Genomic DNA, 19054 nt, shown 5'->3' on the forward strand with positions numbered 1-19054 from the left:
GTGGTATGTACGGTCCAAATCAGTCGATAACCTGATATATTTGGTTGCCCAAAAAGTAATTGCGGATTTTTCATATAGTCGGCGTTGACAAATTTTTTCACAGCTTGTGACTCTGTAATTGCATTCTTTCTTCTGTCAGTTATCAGCTGTTACTTTTAGCTTGCTTTAGAAAAAAAGTGTAAAAAAAGTATATTTGATTAAAGTTCATTCTAAGTTTTATTAAAAATGCATTTACTTTCTTTTAAAAAATCCGCAATTACTTTTTGGGCAAGCCAATAGTTTTTATTTATTTGTGTGCGTGTGTGAATACGTGTGCGTACGTGGGCAGAGAAAATACGAGAAAGAAGATGACAACAAAGAGAATGGAAACAAAAATCGGACTTCTTAATACAGTCAAACCTGGCCGGCTGCTAACAGCTGTTCGCATGACTCCGGCAATGGTTTTATTGCCATTTTCTACACAATAAGCAGAAAACTAGTTTTCGGCCTATTTTTAGCCAACGTTCCCCCGCTTAAAGGCTGGTACTACGTTTTTTTTTTTTTTTTTGGGGGGGGGGGGGGGGAAATTTCCCTAAATCATTCTATCGCTTATTTTTTTATAAGGAGTTTCACCGCGAAAACCGAATATATTTAGTACCAACCTTACGAGAGAAGCAAATGGAATTGGTTGAACATAAAAACTGCAGAAAAACACAAGTCAATTAACAAAGAGAAGCTGACAAGAAAGCTAAAAAGTGTTTTATAAAAATAATTGAAAGATTAAAAGCAAAAAGGTGTCCAGAATCCATTGAAAACTTATTCATTGTTCATACACAATTATCTTGAAATTCTGTCTTCTCTAAATTTTCTTCATTGTTTTCTAATCTTTGTATGTGGTGCCTCTTAACATCTATTAAACATCTGTCGTTTAAAAATACAATCTGATATTCTATTAATTTTTGTTTATTTTTTTTTTTAGAAAACCTGACAACCCTGAAAGTCCCGCATCCCATTAAGAACATTATTTTTTAAACGTCAAGCCGCAAATCACGTTATCGATAATGATTTATCGACGGGATTAAGTCGATCAATTTACTTCAAAGAAAAAACAATATCAATATAGCTTAGTGGTCTGAAAAATTTATAAATTCGAAAAAATTATACAATTATTGTACATTTATATCAGATTTGCACATTAAACTAAAATGGAAACTTATTAGGCATTAGTAATTTACTAACTAAATAAGTAGCATCAGTTTTTCTTCCGCGGAAAAGTGTAGACGAATTGGGACGACCGAGGACATTGAACAACATTATAAAATGCTTTTGCTGCAGGAAAAGCGGCCTCTTAAACGCTCACGTCTGGGACCACCAGATGTTTATCCCCAAGAGGCCAAGCAACGTGAAGATGAGCTCACGCCATCCAATGTTAAACATGGATTTGCAACAATGCCCCCTCTCTCCGATGAATTTGGAACGGCCCACACATCCAATGTCAACGCAAGCAAGGTGGCGTCTTTTTTCAATGCCATACTGGCAAAAAAGGAAGAGTTAATGACCCTGCAAGATACGGTGCGGAAAAAGCAACAAATCAATTTCAAGGACAATTTTTGGCCCGTATCGCCGCGCACCAAAACAGCCCTTGATGCATGGTTTAAGGATTTGGCCGGCAACAAGCCACTTTTGAGTTTGGCCAAAAAGGCTCCCTCGTTCAATAAAAAAGAGGAGATACTCATAACGCTGTGTGACCACCAGGTAAATATGCAGAGGGCCACTTGGTTTATTAAACTAAGTGCTGCCTATACGGCCAGTGTGTCGGAATCGAAAAATAAGAAAAGAAATTTGGTGGACCCGGTGACAGAATGGACGGGCATTATGGTGAAATTTATGAAAGATTTGCTGCCAAAATTACAGGAATATTACCACTTAAGCGAAAAGTGTGAGTATACCAAGCGAAAAAAATAGGAATAGAAGCTTATTAAAGTTTTTTCTTTTTTTCAAATAGGTTCGCCTGCCGAAAGAGCTTTGATGAGTGGATATGGGGCTCCTGCCACACAGAACAATAATCCTTCTCAGATTAACTCAGCTTCCCATGTTCCAAATTCTCTGACCACGGTGCCCTCGATGGCAAGTCCGGTACCCATGCTAAGTCCAGCCAACAATCAAACTTCTGCTGCCTCCACTCTAGGTGGTGCCATAAGCAACAATAGCACACCCTTGGTGGGTTGTTCGACTAGCCAAAGCGGTATTCCTGGATCCGGTAATATGCCTGGATCCGGTTCCTCCATATCGGGTACTGGCAGCAACTTCGAAGACAGCCGCAATGCTTTGAAATATTGGAACTATTGTGCCCAACTAAGCAAGTACATGCATGAAGAGTCCCTATTAGATAGGCAGGAATTTCTTAATTGGATCCTAGAGCTTTTGGACAAAATGCGTACCCAGACCACCTTCGATGAGTCGTTGAAGAAATTGATCTTAACCTTTGCCATGCAATACATGCATGATTTTGTACAATCCGAAAGGCTATGCCGCAAAATGGCATATATAGTTGCCAAAAAGCTGTCAAATCTCTTGAACGGAGTCATAGACCAACAGCAGCAGATAAATGGAAATCAAAAACAATTACTGCCGGCCGGAGTCACACCCATGGATGTTGATGAGGATGTGGAGAAGAAAAAGTTAATTCTAGATCCTTATGAGACGGCCCTAAATGAATATCTGTCATGTCCCCACCATCGGGATATTGTTTTGTATTTAAGCACAATTTTACAGATAATAACCATAGAATGTCCCACAGCTATGGTTTGGTGTGGCATAGGAGAAAATCGGGCACCTGCTGCCTTATGTGGCAGCCCCTTGGATCATTTGCCTTTGGCTCCCTCAGCCTTGCCTATGCCTAGTAAATGTCCCATTACCAATGCTGAGGTTCGTCGCCAGTTAAAATCCATCGAATCTGATATTGTTTTGCGTTCCAAACACGCTGAGGCTCGTTGGTTTGCGGAAAAATGGCAAAATGCTGATAAAAATTCATATACTCATGTGCTGACAATATTGGATCATTTAGATACGCATTGCTTTGATTTGATGGATCAATCAAATTCCATAGACACCTTATATGCAAATATATTTCAACCTTTTGTAAGTGTACGCCATGAAGTGGGTGCCAATGGTGAAATGAAGGAGATCCGGCAGGAGTATGAGGCCAGTACAGTGGATGGAAATACTGTAAAGATTTTGTGCGAATGGGCGGTATCGAGTCAAAGGTAAGTGTTGGGAGTTAGAAAAATGCTAAATTAATATGATATCCTCAGGTAGGGATGGTAGAGATGCTCTAAACAATTTCAATTCAAACATAGAAAAGAGTTTTAAACAATCCACCAATCGGTGAAAAAGTCACAGTCTACGTTATTTATCTAAGCAATTGTAATGATCTCTTCAGTTGATTGTGAGAGTAAACGGAGAAACAATTATGACTACGTCCTTGACAGCTATTATAAGCTTATGTCCTCACTTTGATGACAAGTTGTTCTTTTTGGAAACAAACAGGCTCCCTGTATATAGAGTTCAATCTGTTTATGCTTAAAAACTTTTTCTATAAAGATAAGTGCTGTATGTGCAGTGAAAAACTCGGTCAAAGGGCCATCCTGCAACCTACAGTAATCAGCCAAAACTCAATTCGAGTAGTCCTCGAAAAAAAACGTCCATCCTACCAAGAGAGGTTTTACTCATTCAGCAGCAGGTTTGCTGACAATTAATTTTTGGGCAGATTGTTGATCTTTTCTGAAAGACTCTACACTTGTCTAGAAGCTTATATGGCGTAGAAACTAAATAAAGATTCCTGCTCTATTGCTTTCGCTCCCCAATCACTATCTATCATTTTATGCAGAAGTTATTAAAAAGGATGGGATACTTAAAGCTCCCTCTCAGGCAATGTGACACCCAGTCCGCCAACAAGAAAAGTCCCCACCAAGGTACAACATATACGCTGTCACTCCCAACAGGATGTAGGCATACCCAAATTTAAAGATTAGCTATGAAATATTTTATTCTCGATTTCGCCAATTTATCGATATCAACTGATTTTATAGAGGAAAAACACAGGTAAACGATGAACTGCCCGGAGGCAGTGATCAATTGGAAAAAAATGTGCAGGATTTATTGGAACAGGTTCTGAATCAGATATTGCACTTAATTCAGAGCCAACAAATTTTGACCAACCGATTTATCTTCAAAGAGGTGTCGGTTTGTGGCCCATCGTTCGGACTCGGCTATAAAAAGGAGGGATTTAAACCCATGCATTCAGCGTCTTTCTTCAGAATTTGACTTTTCTCAGTTTTTTTTTTTTTAATTTTCTATTTTGTATCGATGATTTGACTGTATTTTAACTTTTTGTTTCAGATGGGGTGAACATCGTGCAGTTGTTGTTGCTATTTTATTGGACAAACGTCAAATTGAGGTTACCACCCCTTGTCCTGAAGACCTCAACAACGGCCAGAGTAATGGTAGCAATGTCAACGATGACAAAGATTCTATTGCCTCGGGTGCTGGGCTTATTGGTGGCTTGCCGGTTTTCCAATCCGTTCTTATGAATTTTCTCGATCATGATGCTCCCATACTTGATGAGAACGGAACTGTGGCCAATCGTACACAATTCACCAATTTGGTGCATCTCTTTAGTGCTCTCATACGCCATGATGTCTTCTCCCACAATGCCTATATGTACACCTTGATATCGCGAGGCGACCTTTTGGAGGGGGCAAATGGCATGAATGGCGCTAGCCTGAACCACACTAAGACCACAACAACTATTAGTAATAGTGTAACCAATCCGGTGTCCAATAAACCCGTTTCCCCAACCATCAATCAAGGTTTCGATGATGATTTCACCAGCGGTCTGGATTTCAAACACAACGAATATGATGATTCCAATGTTGATGATGATTTGGAGAAAATCTTACAAAATATCAAAGAAAAGGGACAAGTGCAAGCCCCGGATAGCCCTAAGATACCCGAACACAATAACAGCTCTTCCATATCACGTCATTATATATACACCAAACATTTTCCCATACCACAGGATGATCCCTCTATGTCGTATAGCAGTGAATCAAATCAGCGTTACATTCTACTATTTGGTGTGGGCAAGGAGCGTGACGAAAAGAAACATGCTGTTAAGAAAATGTCCAAGGAAATTTGTAAACTTTTTACTAAAAAATTTAGTATTGATGTGGCCGAGGGTGGCAAGGTGAAGAAACATTCGCGCAATGAATTCAACTTTGAGGCTACCACCAGCAAATGTCAAAATATGGCTTATTTTGATCAACATGTCGTGACTTCTCAGTGTGCTGCCACCGTTTTGGAACAGCTTAATGGCTTTGCAGTGGGCAGCAATAACTATTTACCGGTACAGGAGCATGTGGCATTTCTATTCGATCTAATGGAAATGGCTTTGAATATTCACAGTCTACTGGAATTGTGCGATCAAATACTGAAGGAACTGCCCGAGGTGGAAAATCAATTGCAAGCCAAAAAATCCAACATGATTCGCAGCTACACCACCTCCTTGGGTTTGTACATAGTGGGAATACTGCGTAGATATCACAGCTGTCTATTGCTGTCGCCAGACCAAACCATCTCTGTATTTGAGGGTTTGTGTCGCATCATCAAACATGTGGGCAATCCTGCCGAGTGCAGTTCGGCAGAGCGTTGTATTCTAGCCTACCTCAACGACCTGTATGAGGCCTGCCATTTGTTGCGCTCCAAAGAACAGGAAGCCGAATTCTTTTTGCAAATCTCGAATATTAAAAAATTCAAAGACATTATCAATCATCCGGAGCAATTGGGCATGGTTCCACAAACGTATAATTCTCAATTTATGCAGGAGTTCTTCACTTCACCCAAGCGGGGAGGAAAAATCGATCCCTTATGGCTAAGGCAACTGCATGAATCCCCGGCCAACATCTATAGTTTCGTATCGAATGTCATCTTTGCTGTATGCCATGAGACGGACAATGATCGTTTGAATGACATAGCGATTGCATGCGCTGAGCTGACAGCTGGCTGTAATGCCTTATCCGAGGAATGGATTGACGCCCTGTGTAGCATTTGTAAGGCCATGAATAAAAAGCGTTATCCACATCTCAGCCAGATCGATATACAAAATAGTAAAATACACAATTCACTGGCTGTATTCATTTGCATATTGGTCGCACGTCATTGCTTTTCTTTGGCAGATTTTGTATTGAAGTTTGCCTTGCCCACACTGGCCAATGCTTATCCGGATGGTTGTGAAATAACGCCAGATGCTGAATCGGGTGAGTACACTAGAAGTTTATAATTGATGCTGGAAAGGAGGATTTCTTTGGAGAGTTAAAAAAAACTTAAGAAAAAAGGACATGCCTTCCCATCCATATGCGTCTTGGGGCCGAATTACCGCATACGTGAACGAGTAAAATCGTTCGAAATCTCCTTTGTGCATTATGTATCTCTTTATTGATCGAGAATTTTTGCAATTTAAGAACGCGAATGTTTAAATCGGGCATTATTTATAAAAAACTAGGACATACAAATTTACACATAAGCGGTATAACACCCATTAAATACGATCACGTATGAGGTAATTTGGCCCTAGTTTTGCAAAATACTCAGTCACAGGTGGTTGTTTTTGTATTTTTCTGAAGTACTCTCTGAAGCCAGCCCAATCGGCCTTCTTCTGGTTGATAAACGTCCGGCGCTCAGAGGTTATGAAGTCGGGTGGTCGGTCGATTGTGAGAATTCGTCATCTCTCAGAATGCTTCCAATAGGTTTTTGAGTCCCTACAGGCCAGTACACATTCAGGCATTCGCAAAAACAGAACGGCCCTATTGGCCGATGTCACTTCGTTCTTCTACTGGAAACTTCCGAGCATGCATGGATGCGTGTCAAACCTAACAGCTGGAGTCTCAGAGCTTGAATCCGAGCTTTTGATTCCGTCACTTCCACTATCATTTCGCAAAACCAAATGTCCCTCTTGGCCGACAAAGACGAAGTGCCTTACTTGTCCGGCCATTAGTATTCTGTGTAAGTTTCTTCAAGTCCCTGTTCCACCAAAGAGGCTGCGTTCCCACACCTGTGTAGGTAAGATTGCAGTTTTCCTTACAACTACTCGAAAGGACTACTGTCATCAGATTTTCTGCCCATTCAAGCTCCTCCCGAGCAACAATCTAGGTGCTTCTTATGTTCCGAAGCTGCGCGTCAACGGTCTCAGGACTCGTTTCCGGAAAACCAAATGGGATAAAATTATCTGATCACCTTTGCCATAGTTCCATTTAACGATTTTAACTCTCCCTATTTACTGTCTAGTATTTGCCTCTGCAAAGTGTTGCAGAATAATATTGTCCTCCTATTGATGTATCTACAGATCGCGAAAGTACGATTTAAAACATTTCAGCAAATTCTTAATTTTCATAAATTTTACTTCGTTTCAGGTGCCCGCTTAACGTGTCATCTGGTATTGAAACTTTTCAAGACCATCGAAATACCTCAACCCGGCATGTATTCGGTTAGCACTTCACCGAATCCCCTCAATGCCGTAAACAGTTCTTCCAACATTAAACTTAGTTGCGATCGCCACCTACTGATAGCAGCCCACAAGAATATACCCCTTGAAGCAGTATTGGCAGTGCTTAAGGCCATTTTAATTGTGGTCGATACCACAGCGCTAAAAACTCCCACTATGGCTGGCAATAATTCGGCAGGAGGGGCATTTGGCAGTGGCAGCAAGCGCGGCAGTGGTTTTAATACACCCGTACATCCTGGCAGTACGCCGAAGAGTAATGATCGCCCCGTCGACATAAGCCAAATATTGGGTACAAGTGATTTGACTAGTTTGGCAGGAGATCATGATCACGATATGTCTCAGCCGTTATCGACAACACCTTTGAATGCCAACCATGGGTCGGGGGGAGAGCAAATATCATTGCTGGAATTTGCCCAACATGTGCTCAAACAAATTTGTGCCCAGGAACATGTATTGGAACGATGTTTGAAAAATTCCGACAAACTATGCGATATGGTTTTCGATGATATGCTCACACCCAAGCAATCTCAATCGATCTTGCACATGATATGTTATTCAGAAGCTGAATATAGTATCATCTCAGAGCTGGACCAACGCTCTATGATTGTAAGGATTTTGGAAAATCTGGGACAGTGGACTTTGCGCATATCGTTATTGGATTTGCAGTTAATGCATAAGCAGAGCATCAATAATGCTTCAGAGCTAACCACTTGGCTGGATACTGTGGCCAGGGCGGCCATTGATGTTTTCCTTATGGAGGAAGTCATTTCGCCTCATGGTGGTAAGGCGGAACATCGGCCAAAGCCTTCAACTTGGCTGGTGGCGCCGTTGGTTTCCAATTTGACGTCTGCCGTGCAGGGTCGCATTTTACGTGTAGCTGGCCAGGTGTTGGAGAGCATGAATTACTTCTCCAAGACTTCCAAGGCGGACAATAACAGCTCATGCAGCGGAGATGAAAGGGAGAAGAGCAATAGCTGTGGCAGTGCCAGCAGTAGTTATAGTGGTGGTTCCAATGGCAGTTCTCGCAGCAAAAAAATGCCTTTGAATTATCAGCCATTTTTGGGTTTAATTCTGACCTGCCTCAAAGGCCAGGATGAGTACAAAGAAAATTTATTGGTGTCCTTATATTCACAATTGTCGCAGTGCCTGCAATCCTATGCAGAAGTAAGTGGTTATACTATAGGGGAATTTATTTTCAATTCTTTTATATCTCTTTTTCATAAGTTTGATACCATGGGCGGTGTGGATGATCCTCAGGGGCGCGAGGAAATGCTGGATGCCTTGCAGCTGCGTTTCTCACTGGTGGGTGGCATGTTTGATTCTATACTAAAGAATGGCACCTCAATTACCGATTGGGCCATTCTTCTGGCTCAATTGGTGTGTCAGGGTGTGATAGATCAAAGTACAAATAGGTAATGTCCAAGATTCTGTATAATAAAAGATATTTTTTTGAAATCCATATTTTTTGTCCTCTTGTCATAACAGAGAACTTTTCACCTCGGTGGTGGATATGTTGACCACTTTAGTGCATTCCACTCTAGTCTCCGATAGCCAATCTGAAAGAGATGAGAAATTCTATTCCAATTTAATGAAGAAACTCAAAAAGGAAATTGGAGAAAAGAACAATGCCTCCATAAAAGTTATAAGGCAATTGCTTCCTTTGTATAAACAGCCTACAGAGGTGAATATTTACAAACCATTTCCCTATTTTCTTTGTCGACTTTGTGTTTTTCGTTTGCAGGTGATTTCTTGTGAACCAGCGGGTGTTGATCAGAAAGGCAATAAAATCAATGACATGGACAAGAAACAATTACGTGTCTCGGACAAGCAAAGAATTTCTGTGTGGGATATACTGGAGGGCCATAAGAATCCTGCGCCCTTGTCATGGGTTTGGTTTGGTGCAGTTAAACTAGAACGCAAACCGTTAACCTATGAAGAGGCCCATCGTAATCTTAAATATCACACCCATAGTCTGGCCAAACCCAGCCACTATTTCTATGAGGCTTTGCCCCTGCCACCCGAAGAGGTCGAACCTGTTCCCGAAAAGATTGTGGTATTTATTTTTTGTTTCCCCTTTGTTCTTATTTTGTTTTATTTTTCTTTTCATTTTTCAATTTTGTTTTTCTTTCATTAATTGTGTTTTGTGGTCCTTGGAACAGACACCAACACCTCCTTTCTTGCAGAAGGATGAAATGAAAGCCGACACTCCCTCATCGGTGGATCAATCGCCTAGCGCTGTTGTCACCGGCCGTGGTCGTGGCAAAGGTACAACGCGTAAACGTAAACCCAAAAATGCCAAGACACCACCGGTAAATGCCCAGCAACCAGCGCAACAAATAACAGGACCACAAGTGGGCCAAGGTCCACAACAAGCAGGTCAACAACAAAATCCTATTACACAGCAACAACAACAGCAGCAGCAACAGCAACAACAGCAAATGGTGCAGCAACAACAACAGCAGCAGCAACAGGTGGCCCAGCAACAACAACAACCAATGAATACTCAACAACAAATGGGACAAATGCAAATGAACATGCAGATGAGTTCAAATGTAAGTCAAGAATTAATAAAGAAATTCAATTCAGGCTGTCTGAAAACGATTGTCTATAGAAAATCTTCAATTCAGCCCTGGCTGAATAAGGTTTTCTATAGAAAATCTTCAATTCAGCCTGGCTGAATAAGGTTTTCTATAGAAAATCTTCAATTCAGCCCTGGCTGAATAAGGTTTTCTATAGAAAATCTTCAATTCAGCCCTGGCTGAATAAGGTTTTCTATAGAAAATCTTCAATTCAGCCCTGGCTGAATAAGGTTTTCTATAGAAAATCTTCAATTCAGCCCTGGCTGAATAAGGTTTTCTATAGAAAATCTTCAGTTCAGCCCTGGCTGAATAAGGTTTTCTATAGAAAATCTTTAATTCAGCCCTGGCTGAATAAGGTTTTCCACAGAAAATCTTCAATTCAGCCCTGGCTGAATAAGGTTTTCTATAGAAAATCTTCAATTCAGCCCTGGCTGAATAAGGTTTTCTATAGAAAATCTTCAATTCAGCCCTGGCTGAATAAGGTTTTCTATAGAAAATCTTCAATTCAGCCCTGGCTGAATAAGGTTTTCTATAGAAAATCTTCAATTCAGCCCTGGCTGAATAAGGTTTTCTATAGAAAATCTTCAATTCAGCCCTGGCTGAATAAGGTTTTCTACAGAAAATCTTCAATTCAGCCCTGGCTGAATAAGGATTTCTATAGAAAATCTTCAATTCAGCTCTGGCTGATTAAGGTTTTCTATAGAAAATCTTCAATTCAGCCCTGGCTGAATAAGGTTTTCTATAGAAAATCTTCAATTCAGCCCTGGCTGAATAAGGTTTTCTATAGAAAATCTTCAATTCAGCCCTGGCTGAATAAGGTTTTCTATAGAAAATCTTCAATTCAGCCCTGGCTGAATAAGGTTTTCTATAGAAAATCTTCAATTCAGCCCTGGCTGAATAAGGTTTTCTATAGAAAATCTTCAATTCAGCCCTGGCTGAATAAGGTTTTCTATAGAAAATCTTCAATTCAGCCCTGGCTGAATAAGGTTTTCTATAGAAAATCTTCAATTCAGCCCTGGCTGAATAAGGTTTTCTATAGAAAATCTTCAATTCAGCCCTGTCTGAATAAGGTTTTCTATAGAAAATCTTCAATTCAGCCCTGGCTGAATAAGGTTTTCTATAGAAAATCTTCAATTCAGCCCTGGCTGAATAAGGTTTTCTATAGAAAATCTTCAATTCAGCCCTGGCTGAATAAGGTTTTCTATAGAAAATCTTCAATTCAGCCCTGGCTGAATAAGGTTTTCTATAGAAAATCTTCAGTTCAGCCCTGGCTGAATAAGGTTTTCTATAGAAAATCTTTAATTCAGCCCTGGCTGAATAAGGTTTTCCACAGAAAATCTTCAATTCAGCCCTGGCTGAATAAGGTTTTCTATAGAAAATTTTCAATTCAGCCCTGGCTGAATAAGGTTTTCTATAGAAAATCTTCAATTCAGCCCTGACTGAATAAGTATTTCTATAGAAAATCTTCAATTCAGCCCTGGCTTAATAATTCAATTCAACCCTCGCTGATTTGGGTTTCTCCTAAAGATTTTACAGAAAATTAATATATTTATGTCGTTGTTTTCTTTCTTCACCCCGCTTAGGTTAATATGCAACAATTCAATCCCAATCAAATGATGCAACAAAATTCCATGATGCAGCAACAGCAAATGCAAGGTGTACCGGGTAATATGCCACAGCAAATGAATGTGGGCAACCCTCAACAAAATCCACAAATGAACTTTATGGGTCCAAATGGACCACAGGCTATGCAACAGGGCGCTATGAATCCTCAGCAGCAACAATGGCAAGGTCAAAATCAATTCCACACCATGCAACAGCAGCAACAACAGCAACAATTCTATCAACAGCAACAACAAGGAATGCAACAAAGTTAGTAAATGGAAATATTCTTTGACATATGTATTTATTCTGATGGTCTTCTCTTGCTTACAGTGAATCGTTTTGAACGTCCTCAAATTAATAACTCCAAACAAGCGCTTCACAATATGTTGCGTATGAGACAGCCTACATTCAGTCAAAACAATCCCAATCCCAATTTCAATGCCATGCAACAGCAACAACAACAGCGTCAGGCCCAAGGCATACCCTCGCAACAGCAGCCGGGCGGTTTAAATCCGGTGCAGCAGCAGCAAATGCAACAACAACAATTTGGACGTGCCGGTATGCGCGGCATGGCACCCAATCAAATGGCTGGTGTAGCACCCAATCAAATAGCTCCTGGCATGGGTAACCAAGTCGGTATGGGCGCCCAGGGTATGGGAGGACAAAATCCCATAATGCAACAGCAAATGGCTGCTCAGGGTATGAATCAGGGCAATAGCCAAATGGGTATGAATCAAAATGCAGGCATGATACCTGGTGCAGGCTCTAGCAACAATCCCAATATGATGGCAGCACAAACCAATAACGGTATGGTAAATGCAGGTGGTATGATGCAACCCAATGTTGGGGTTGGTGTGGGTGTCGGTGGCGTGGGCAATAATGCCGTGGTCAACCAGGGCATGGTGAATCAGAGTGGACCCGCACAATTCCAGAATTTCAATCAATACCAACAGCAGGGCATGAATCAAACAGCGGGACCAAACCAACAAGCAAATCTCATGGGTGGTTTTAATCAAATGAATCAACGAAACAATCCAGGAGACTTTATGGCACAGCAACAACAACGTGGCCCTGGTGCTATGCCCGGCAATAGAGGACAGTATATAAATCAAGCACCCAATGTCACCATGAACAATATGATGGGCCAGGGTAATGTGCCACCTTATCAGAGGCAACAATCCACGGGTGGAAAGCCCGGTGTCAGCCAACAACAGTTCCAACAACAACAGCGCATGCAACAAATGCTGCAAATGCAAGGTAATATGCCAATATCATCAAGAACACCAACAGATTTTTGCTATAATCGTTAAATTGATGTTTCAGGCATGGGACCTCAAAACCCTGGTGCCAGTGGCATGGGACAAGCACAGAATCAAAGTGTTGGCCAGCAACAAAATCCAAATCTTGTAGCCCAGCTGCAACGACAAATGCCCAATCAACCCAATATGATGGGCCAACAGTATCAGCATCCTCCTCCCTATTGAAGGGGCCTTTGGCAAAACATTCAAGATATTTATATACCACACACCCTCACAAACACAACTCCATATATTATAAAATATTTCTACACTTCATTTACTCTATAGTCTTTTTTCTTTGCTCTTCCTACATCCCTAATTTAAGTTCACATATTTTTTAGTTATGTTTTTTTAATCTTAGTTTAAATTTTAATGAATTTAAATTCTTAGTTATTGGAAAATATCATACATGCATTCATACATAGTATTATACAAAAATGTATTTGATTTATTAAAAAAACCGGAAAAATATACAAAATATTTGCAATTACAGTTTTATTATAGGAAAAATTAAAACAAAATTTATGGGAGATAGCATAATGGATATGGTAAAGAAGGAAAATAAAATTTCTTTGAAAATTTTTCAGAAAAATTATGTTTTCGCAAAATTGCTCAATGAAATGAGCTCTATAAAAAAAAAATTTAAAAAATTAAATTTTTAGGAATTTGTTGGTGTCTTTTGTCTTCTTCAAATCAAGAAAAATTCCCTATAATATTCTAGGATATATATCCTTATCGATGATACCATCGCTGAACAATGCCAGGTTTGGAGATGTCACTGCTGCTCCACCAATTCAAGAGCATCGATTTGACTAGTTTTGGGATCAGAAGTTTTCAGTGACTTCATCTGACTCGGAGGTAAATTTTTTACGTTCCTCCTTTCGTCTTCGCATATGACTTGGGTTTTTGCTTGAGGCTTTTACCCGGATAGAATTTTGTCGAACAGCAATACTTCGCCCACGTGGTCCATGCTGACTCTACAAAGATATCATAATGTGTCTTTTCGCAGCAGGCTAAGTCTCCTCGGGTGATTTGTTCATGATTTGCAAGGGTGTGCAACAAGGTTGGTCTCTCAAGAGAAGCCGTCTGTCGTGAAGTAAACACACTTTCTAATTGTACTTCGCCACGGCAATGGAGACTCCTGCCTAAACGATTTCCCCGCCTCGTCTGGTTTAATCCTGTGGCTAGTACAGGAACACCAAATACAACATTCATCATATTCTCCGCCGCTCCTCTTATTGAAAGGCTGCTTGGTCGATCCTAAGCCAAGCATCAACAACTCATGCCTCTACCGGTCCCAGGTTGTCTACAAAGTGGACTAAAAGTTTCGATTTCGGGGTATGTCTTCTCGTGTCGAAGTACTCGTATCGCTCTTGGATTATCGCTTCTTTCAACTGTGTGAGCAAGGTCCCGCTATTTTATAAAAACCTTCGTAAATAAGAGCAAATCCTTTGAAAAGCATCCCTCGGTTTCTTGGTCTCGACTTGTACTTAACTCGCAGGTTACCTTCTTGACATTTCAAGATCCAGTGCCGTATAAGAACAGAGCCTCCCAATGCCTACCAATCGCCCGGCTCTGGTCGGTTGGCTAACCTTTAGGGATGCCGGACTCGCCATGCCGCCATCATGTATCTAATCAAATGGAGCAAACTACCCCTTTGCATCTTCGTATATCAAGATCAGATGTTCCATCATAACCTAAGTCCAAAGCATAGCTCTTTCTCCATCATTAGACGACGCTTTTATCTAGCTCTCAGCCCGTACATACCCCTCTTCTGCGTCTTAAATTCTTTCAGGAAAGGAGATTCCGCTCTTATTGATTCACTTCTTGTGAGATTGCGAGCAACCTTCCCTTTAAAGCGGACGAACTGCGTAAGGGGTAGGGATTGAACCTACAGATTGGCTAGTTATAAACGGATAGGTCGAGCTTCTCCTCAGCTCACGATTGGGACTTTAATTTAGTCGCCGCATGCACAATAGCTTAGATGGTTGCTAGACGATGTAGGCGGAAACCTGAAATGGTGATTTTTTAATTTAATTTGCTCATTCATTAGTCAAGTCGTTAGACCATTTATGACTAAAACACTACAAAATTAACAAGTCATTAAAGTTTTCTTAAAAATAAATCAGGAATTAAATACTACTCAAAAATAGTTAATCACATAAATTTGACTAATATTACCAAAAATAATTTATAGTACATATAATAAAAGTTACCATTAAAACTTCTCTTAAAAAATAAATAAGGAATTAAATACTACTCCCTACTACTACTAATACTACTTCCCTACGAACTCTAGGCTGAGACTCAGAAATGGAGCCCAGATGCACAACTGCTGGAACAACGGCCGTGCGATATGGGGGAGGACCTGGTTTGGCGCTTCCAACTCTGCTGCTCAAAGTCTACGCCACGTAATATGGCCTAGCAGGACAACTGCTTCGGACAGTGGGGGGTAAGGGCTTGGCACGTTACTTCCACCTTTAAACACTGACGCTAGAGTCGGTGCTGGATCTTAGCGAGGCTGCAACGAAGGATTCCCGCCTATGGGGGAACCAACGGCACTCTCACTAGAAAGGTGTAGCCAAGGATGTTGGGTGGGGGGCGTAGATGTCGGGTTCCGGTAAGACTTTAAAATTCTGACTACAGACCTCCATCTCGACTTTCTTTGCAATCAATTTTGTGAATTCGAAGCACTGAATTACATCGGTTTGTCCATGCGTGTGTCATTCTGTATGCTTTAAGCACACTCAAGGCGGATTTAAAAAGGTGGTCTCACGCGAGCAGCCGTTAAGAGTCGGCCAGGTTTGACAGTATTAAGATGTCCGATGTTTGTTGGCATTCTCATTGTTGTTATCTTCTTTCTCGCGTATTCTCTGCTCATGTACGCACACGTACACACACACGCTCACAAATTTGTTTTCGCATGTTGGCAAAACGCCGATCAGCTTGATGACAAAATGGCGGATTGCACCATATGATTTTTGGTTGTGGTCAGTGTTGCCACTCCAGAAAATTATTTCCAACCAAACTTTAAGAAATTTCCTACCAAACCCGAGCAAAACCTTCCAAATATTCTACAAGCCAAAAATGTGGTTTTTATACCCATTACCTAAGAGTTGGCCATTTTCGTCATCATCAATTTATACATTTTCGATCCTACAAATTATACATACTAGATTGTCGTTGTAGTCACATACGATCTAGACATGTCTGTCCGTCTTTTTGTTGAAATCAGTCTACAGCCTAAAGTTCAAAAATGGCCTATATCTTGATATAGCACCCTTTATACCGATATCCCCATAAGAAAAGTCGTATTTTTGCCTTGATTTCAATGAACAACTGTGCCGAGTTTGGATAAGGGGATCTCCCGATTTATAAGTTTGAAAGACACTTACAATTTTCCTCACGATCTGGCCACATTTGTAAGCAGCTGCAGATGCCCCATTTTCGGATTGAAGGCATTGAACGTACAAAAGATGCATTTCTTACCCAGAAATTACCAAATTTGGAAGAGTTCCTTTAACACTCGTACCAGTTACATCCAATATCAGAACTTATGCCCTTTTTGCTCAAATTTGCAGCAGTAAGACCCCTTGTAACAGTATTTGGTTCTCGACATCCATGGTTTATTCTGCACTCTTAACGGGTTTCGGCGTTCTTTGGGATCACTCTGCCCATTTTCCAGACATCGGGAACCATAAGAGTGTTCAAAGACAGGTTGCGAACAGTAGTAAGGTACTCAACCCCAGATTCTTCAGCATCAGTGTAGAGATTCCGCCGGGGCCTAACGCCTTGGATGATTTGGCGTCATGGGTGACATTCGGCTCGGAGACCACGGAGACGCCAAATGCACAATAAATTGACTGTTGAAAAACCTGCTACGTCGCCAAAAGTGACTAAGGTCGTGTCATTCCGTCTCCTGGGGTTCGAGAGTGACTTAACAGTAGACCACAGCTTGCCTAAGTTACATAGCTCCAAGTGTTTCAGCCACAAATTCCGCCAATGTTCGCCGACTACCCTCTTTATTTCCAGATTAAGATAGCTGATTCTGGGTAGTGAGGTCCGCACAACGAATCCCATCACGCTCGTCTGCGAGTACCCCTGCCTGTGCCGGGAAATTGGGCCGCACTTGGGATATTCGACCGGCTGATATAAAGCGAGCGGCTGCTGCGTTAATGATGTCTCGGAATTTCCTCTCTGCAATTAGCATATCCTAGGGGGTTGGCAGTTCACTGAAGCGCCGATTGGTGTACACTCTGAAACCAGCGCAATCGGCCTGGTTGATAAACGTACGGTCGATAGTAAGAATTATGGGGAGGTGGTCTGACCCCAAAGAGATGACGGCTTGCCAGGATACGTCACTCAGGGGATGCAATAGAAATATCTGGCGAGCTGCTATACCTCCTCGTTATCCTTGTGGGGACATCCTCATTAACCGTGCAAAACGTGGAGCCTTCAATCTGCTCTGCCAAATCTATGCCCCGCTGGTCGTTACCTAGAGGAGAATGCCATGAAATGTGATGCGCATTAAAGTCCCCTAAAACCAGACCATTATAGCCAGATAGAAACCCACTTATGTCGGGATTGTAAGCATGGCCATTAATTGGGACACAGCTACCAACCGGCGGTATGTTGGTAGTCACCCAGTGCCGGGTTGATAACTGGTAGTGTACAGGACGTCGGATCAGCATTGGTCACAGACTAAGCCAATAGCCGGTATTTAAAAGCCACCGCCCACATGGTTAATTTCTCACTGTATATACCAAATCATAGAAATCACCGTTTTTGTCCTTCCGCAATTATTATATTTCCACCTGACAAGCCTAAAAATACAAAAGCTTTTGATTTGATGTGGGTAACGAGCACATGTCACAAACTTCTTCTTTGCAGAAATTTAACTCTAACTTATGGAAATTGACTTCCTCTTGTATATACACAAGCTATAGTGCAGGGTATATAAGTACCGACCCGTATTTTGCTTCATCTATTCGCTTTCCTAGATCATTTAAATAAATAACACACATTCTCTTACTTCAGATATAACGCCATATAATAAAAATCTACGACACTTTTATAAACAACAATAAAAAGCAAGTAAAAAGGCATTAAGTTCGGCCGGGCCGAACTTTGGATACCCACCACCTCGGGTATAGATGTAAACCCCATTTCGTCACAATCCGGTGAAAATTGGATAACTTAAGCACCCAAATTAAAAACCGATCTGAACCATATAAAGGTCGGATATCGTGAGGCTTAGAAAAACTCACTGTTTCAAATTTCAGCGACATCGGGTAATAAATAAAGCTTTTATTGGCTTCAGACACCTTAGCGGCAGATCGGTTTATATGGCAGCTATATTTAAATATAGTCCGATCAGAACCATGTTTAGGTCGGATTTTGGAAGGTCTTAACCTACCCACTGTTTCAAATTTCAGCGAAATCGGGTTACAAATATAGCTTGTATTGGCTTCAGACACCTTAGCGGCAGATCGGTTTATATGGCAGCTATATTTAAATATAGTCCGATCTAAACCATATTAAGGTCGGGTGTCAGGAGGTTACAAATAACTCACTATTTCAAATTTTGGCAAAATCGGTTAAAAAATAAAGCTTTTATGGGCTTCAGACCCTTTATTGACAGATCGGTCTGTACGACAGCTATATCTAAATATAGTCCCATCTGCATCAAATTTAGGCCGAATGTTGGGAGGCTTAAAACTGCAAACTATTCCAAATTTCAGCGAAATCGGTTAAAAAAAAGTTTTTGTGGACTTCAAACCCTTTATCGGGAGATCGGTCTATATGAAAGCTTTACCTAAATAAAGTCCGATCTGAACCATATTTACGTCAGACGTCGGGAGGCTTATAATATCCCACTCTTTTAAATTTCAGCAAAATCGGGTAATAAATAAAGCTTTTATGGTCTTCAGACCCTTTATCGGGAGATCGGTCTATATGGTGGCTATATCTAAATACAGTCCGATCAGAACCATATTGGGGTCAGACGTCGGGAAGCTTTAAACTATTCACTG

The 19054-nt window shown here is 41.0% G+C and overlaps 1 protein-coding gene across 4 annotated transcripts; it reads left to right on the plus strand.

The window, feature by feature from the left end:
• The first annotated feature begins 1075 nt into the window (after positions 1-1075).
• Positions 1076-13514, plus strand: LOC106086272 (mediator of RNA polymerase II transcription subunit 12). Of its 4 annotated transcripts, none has more exons than XM_013250872.2 (11): positions 1076-1918; positions 1985-3245; positions 4381-6296; positions 7449-8704; positions 8765-8952; positions 9026-9221; positions 9282-9593; positions 9700-10092; positions 11703-11991; positions 12055-12981; positions 13048-13514. In XM_013250872.2, exons 1-11 carry the CDS (start codon positions 1300-1302, stop codon positions 13206-13208), a joined length of 7518 nt encoding a protein of 2505 aa, XP_013106326.2. In that variant the 5' UTR covers positions 1076-1299; the 3' UTR covers positions 13209-13514. The 4 variants fall into 4 exon arrangements, with proteins under 4 accessions (XP_013106326.2, XP_013106327.2, XP_059225530.1 ...); XM_013250873.2 differs by having other exon boundaries at positions 9724-10092; XM_059369547.1 differs by having other exon boundaries at positions 7449-8952.
• The last annotated feature ends 5540 nt before the right edge of the window (positions 13515-19054 follow it).

The sequence above is a fragment of the Stomoxys calcitrans genome, chromosome 1 (assembly GCF_963082655.1).
Source record: "Stomoxys calcitrans chromosome 1, idStoCalc2.1, whole genome shotgun sequence".
In the NCBI taxonomy this organism is placed as follows: Eukaryota; Metazoa; Arthropoda; class Insecta; order Diptera; family Muscidae; genus Stomoxys; species Stomoxys calcitrans.

What these genes read in the sequence shown, in the direction of transcription:
- LOC106086272 (XM_059369547.1), top strand. Translation starts at nt 1,300, where the DNA reads ATGCTTTTGCTGCAGGAAAAGCGGCCTCTTAAACGCTCACGTCTGGGA. An exon ending in ATAGATCAAAGTACAAATAG is followed by an intron (nt 8,953 to 9,025) that starts GTAATGTCCAAG and finishes TTGTCATAACAG; the next exon opens with AGAACTTTTCACCTCGGTGG. An exon ending in ACATGCAGATGAGTTCAAAT is followed by an intron (nt 10,093 to 11,702) that starts GTAAGTCAAGAA and finishes CACCCCGCTTAG; the next exon opens with GTTAATATGCAACAATTCAA.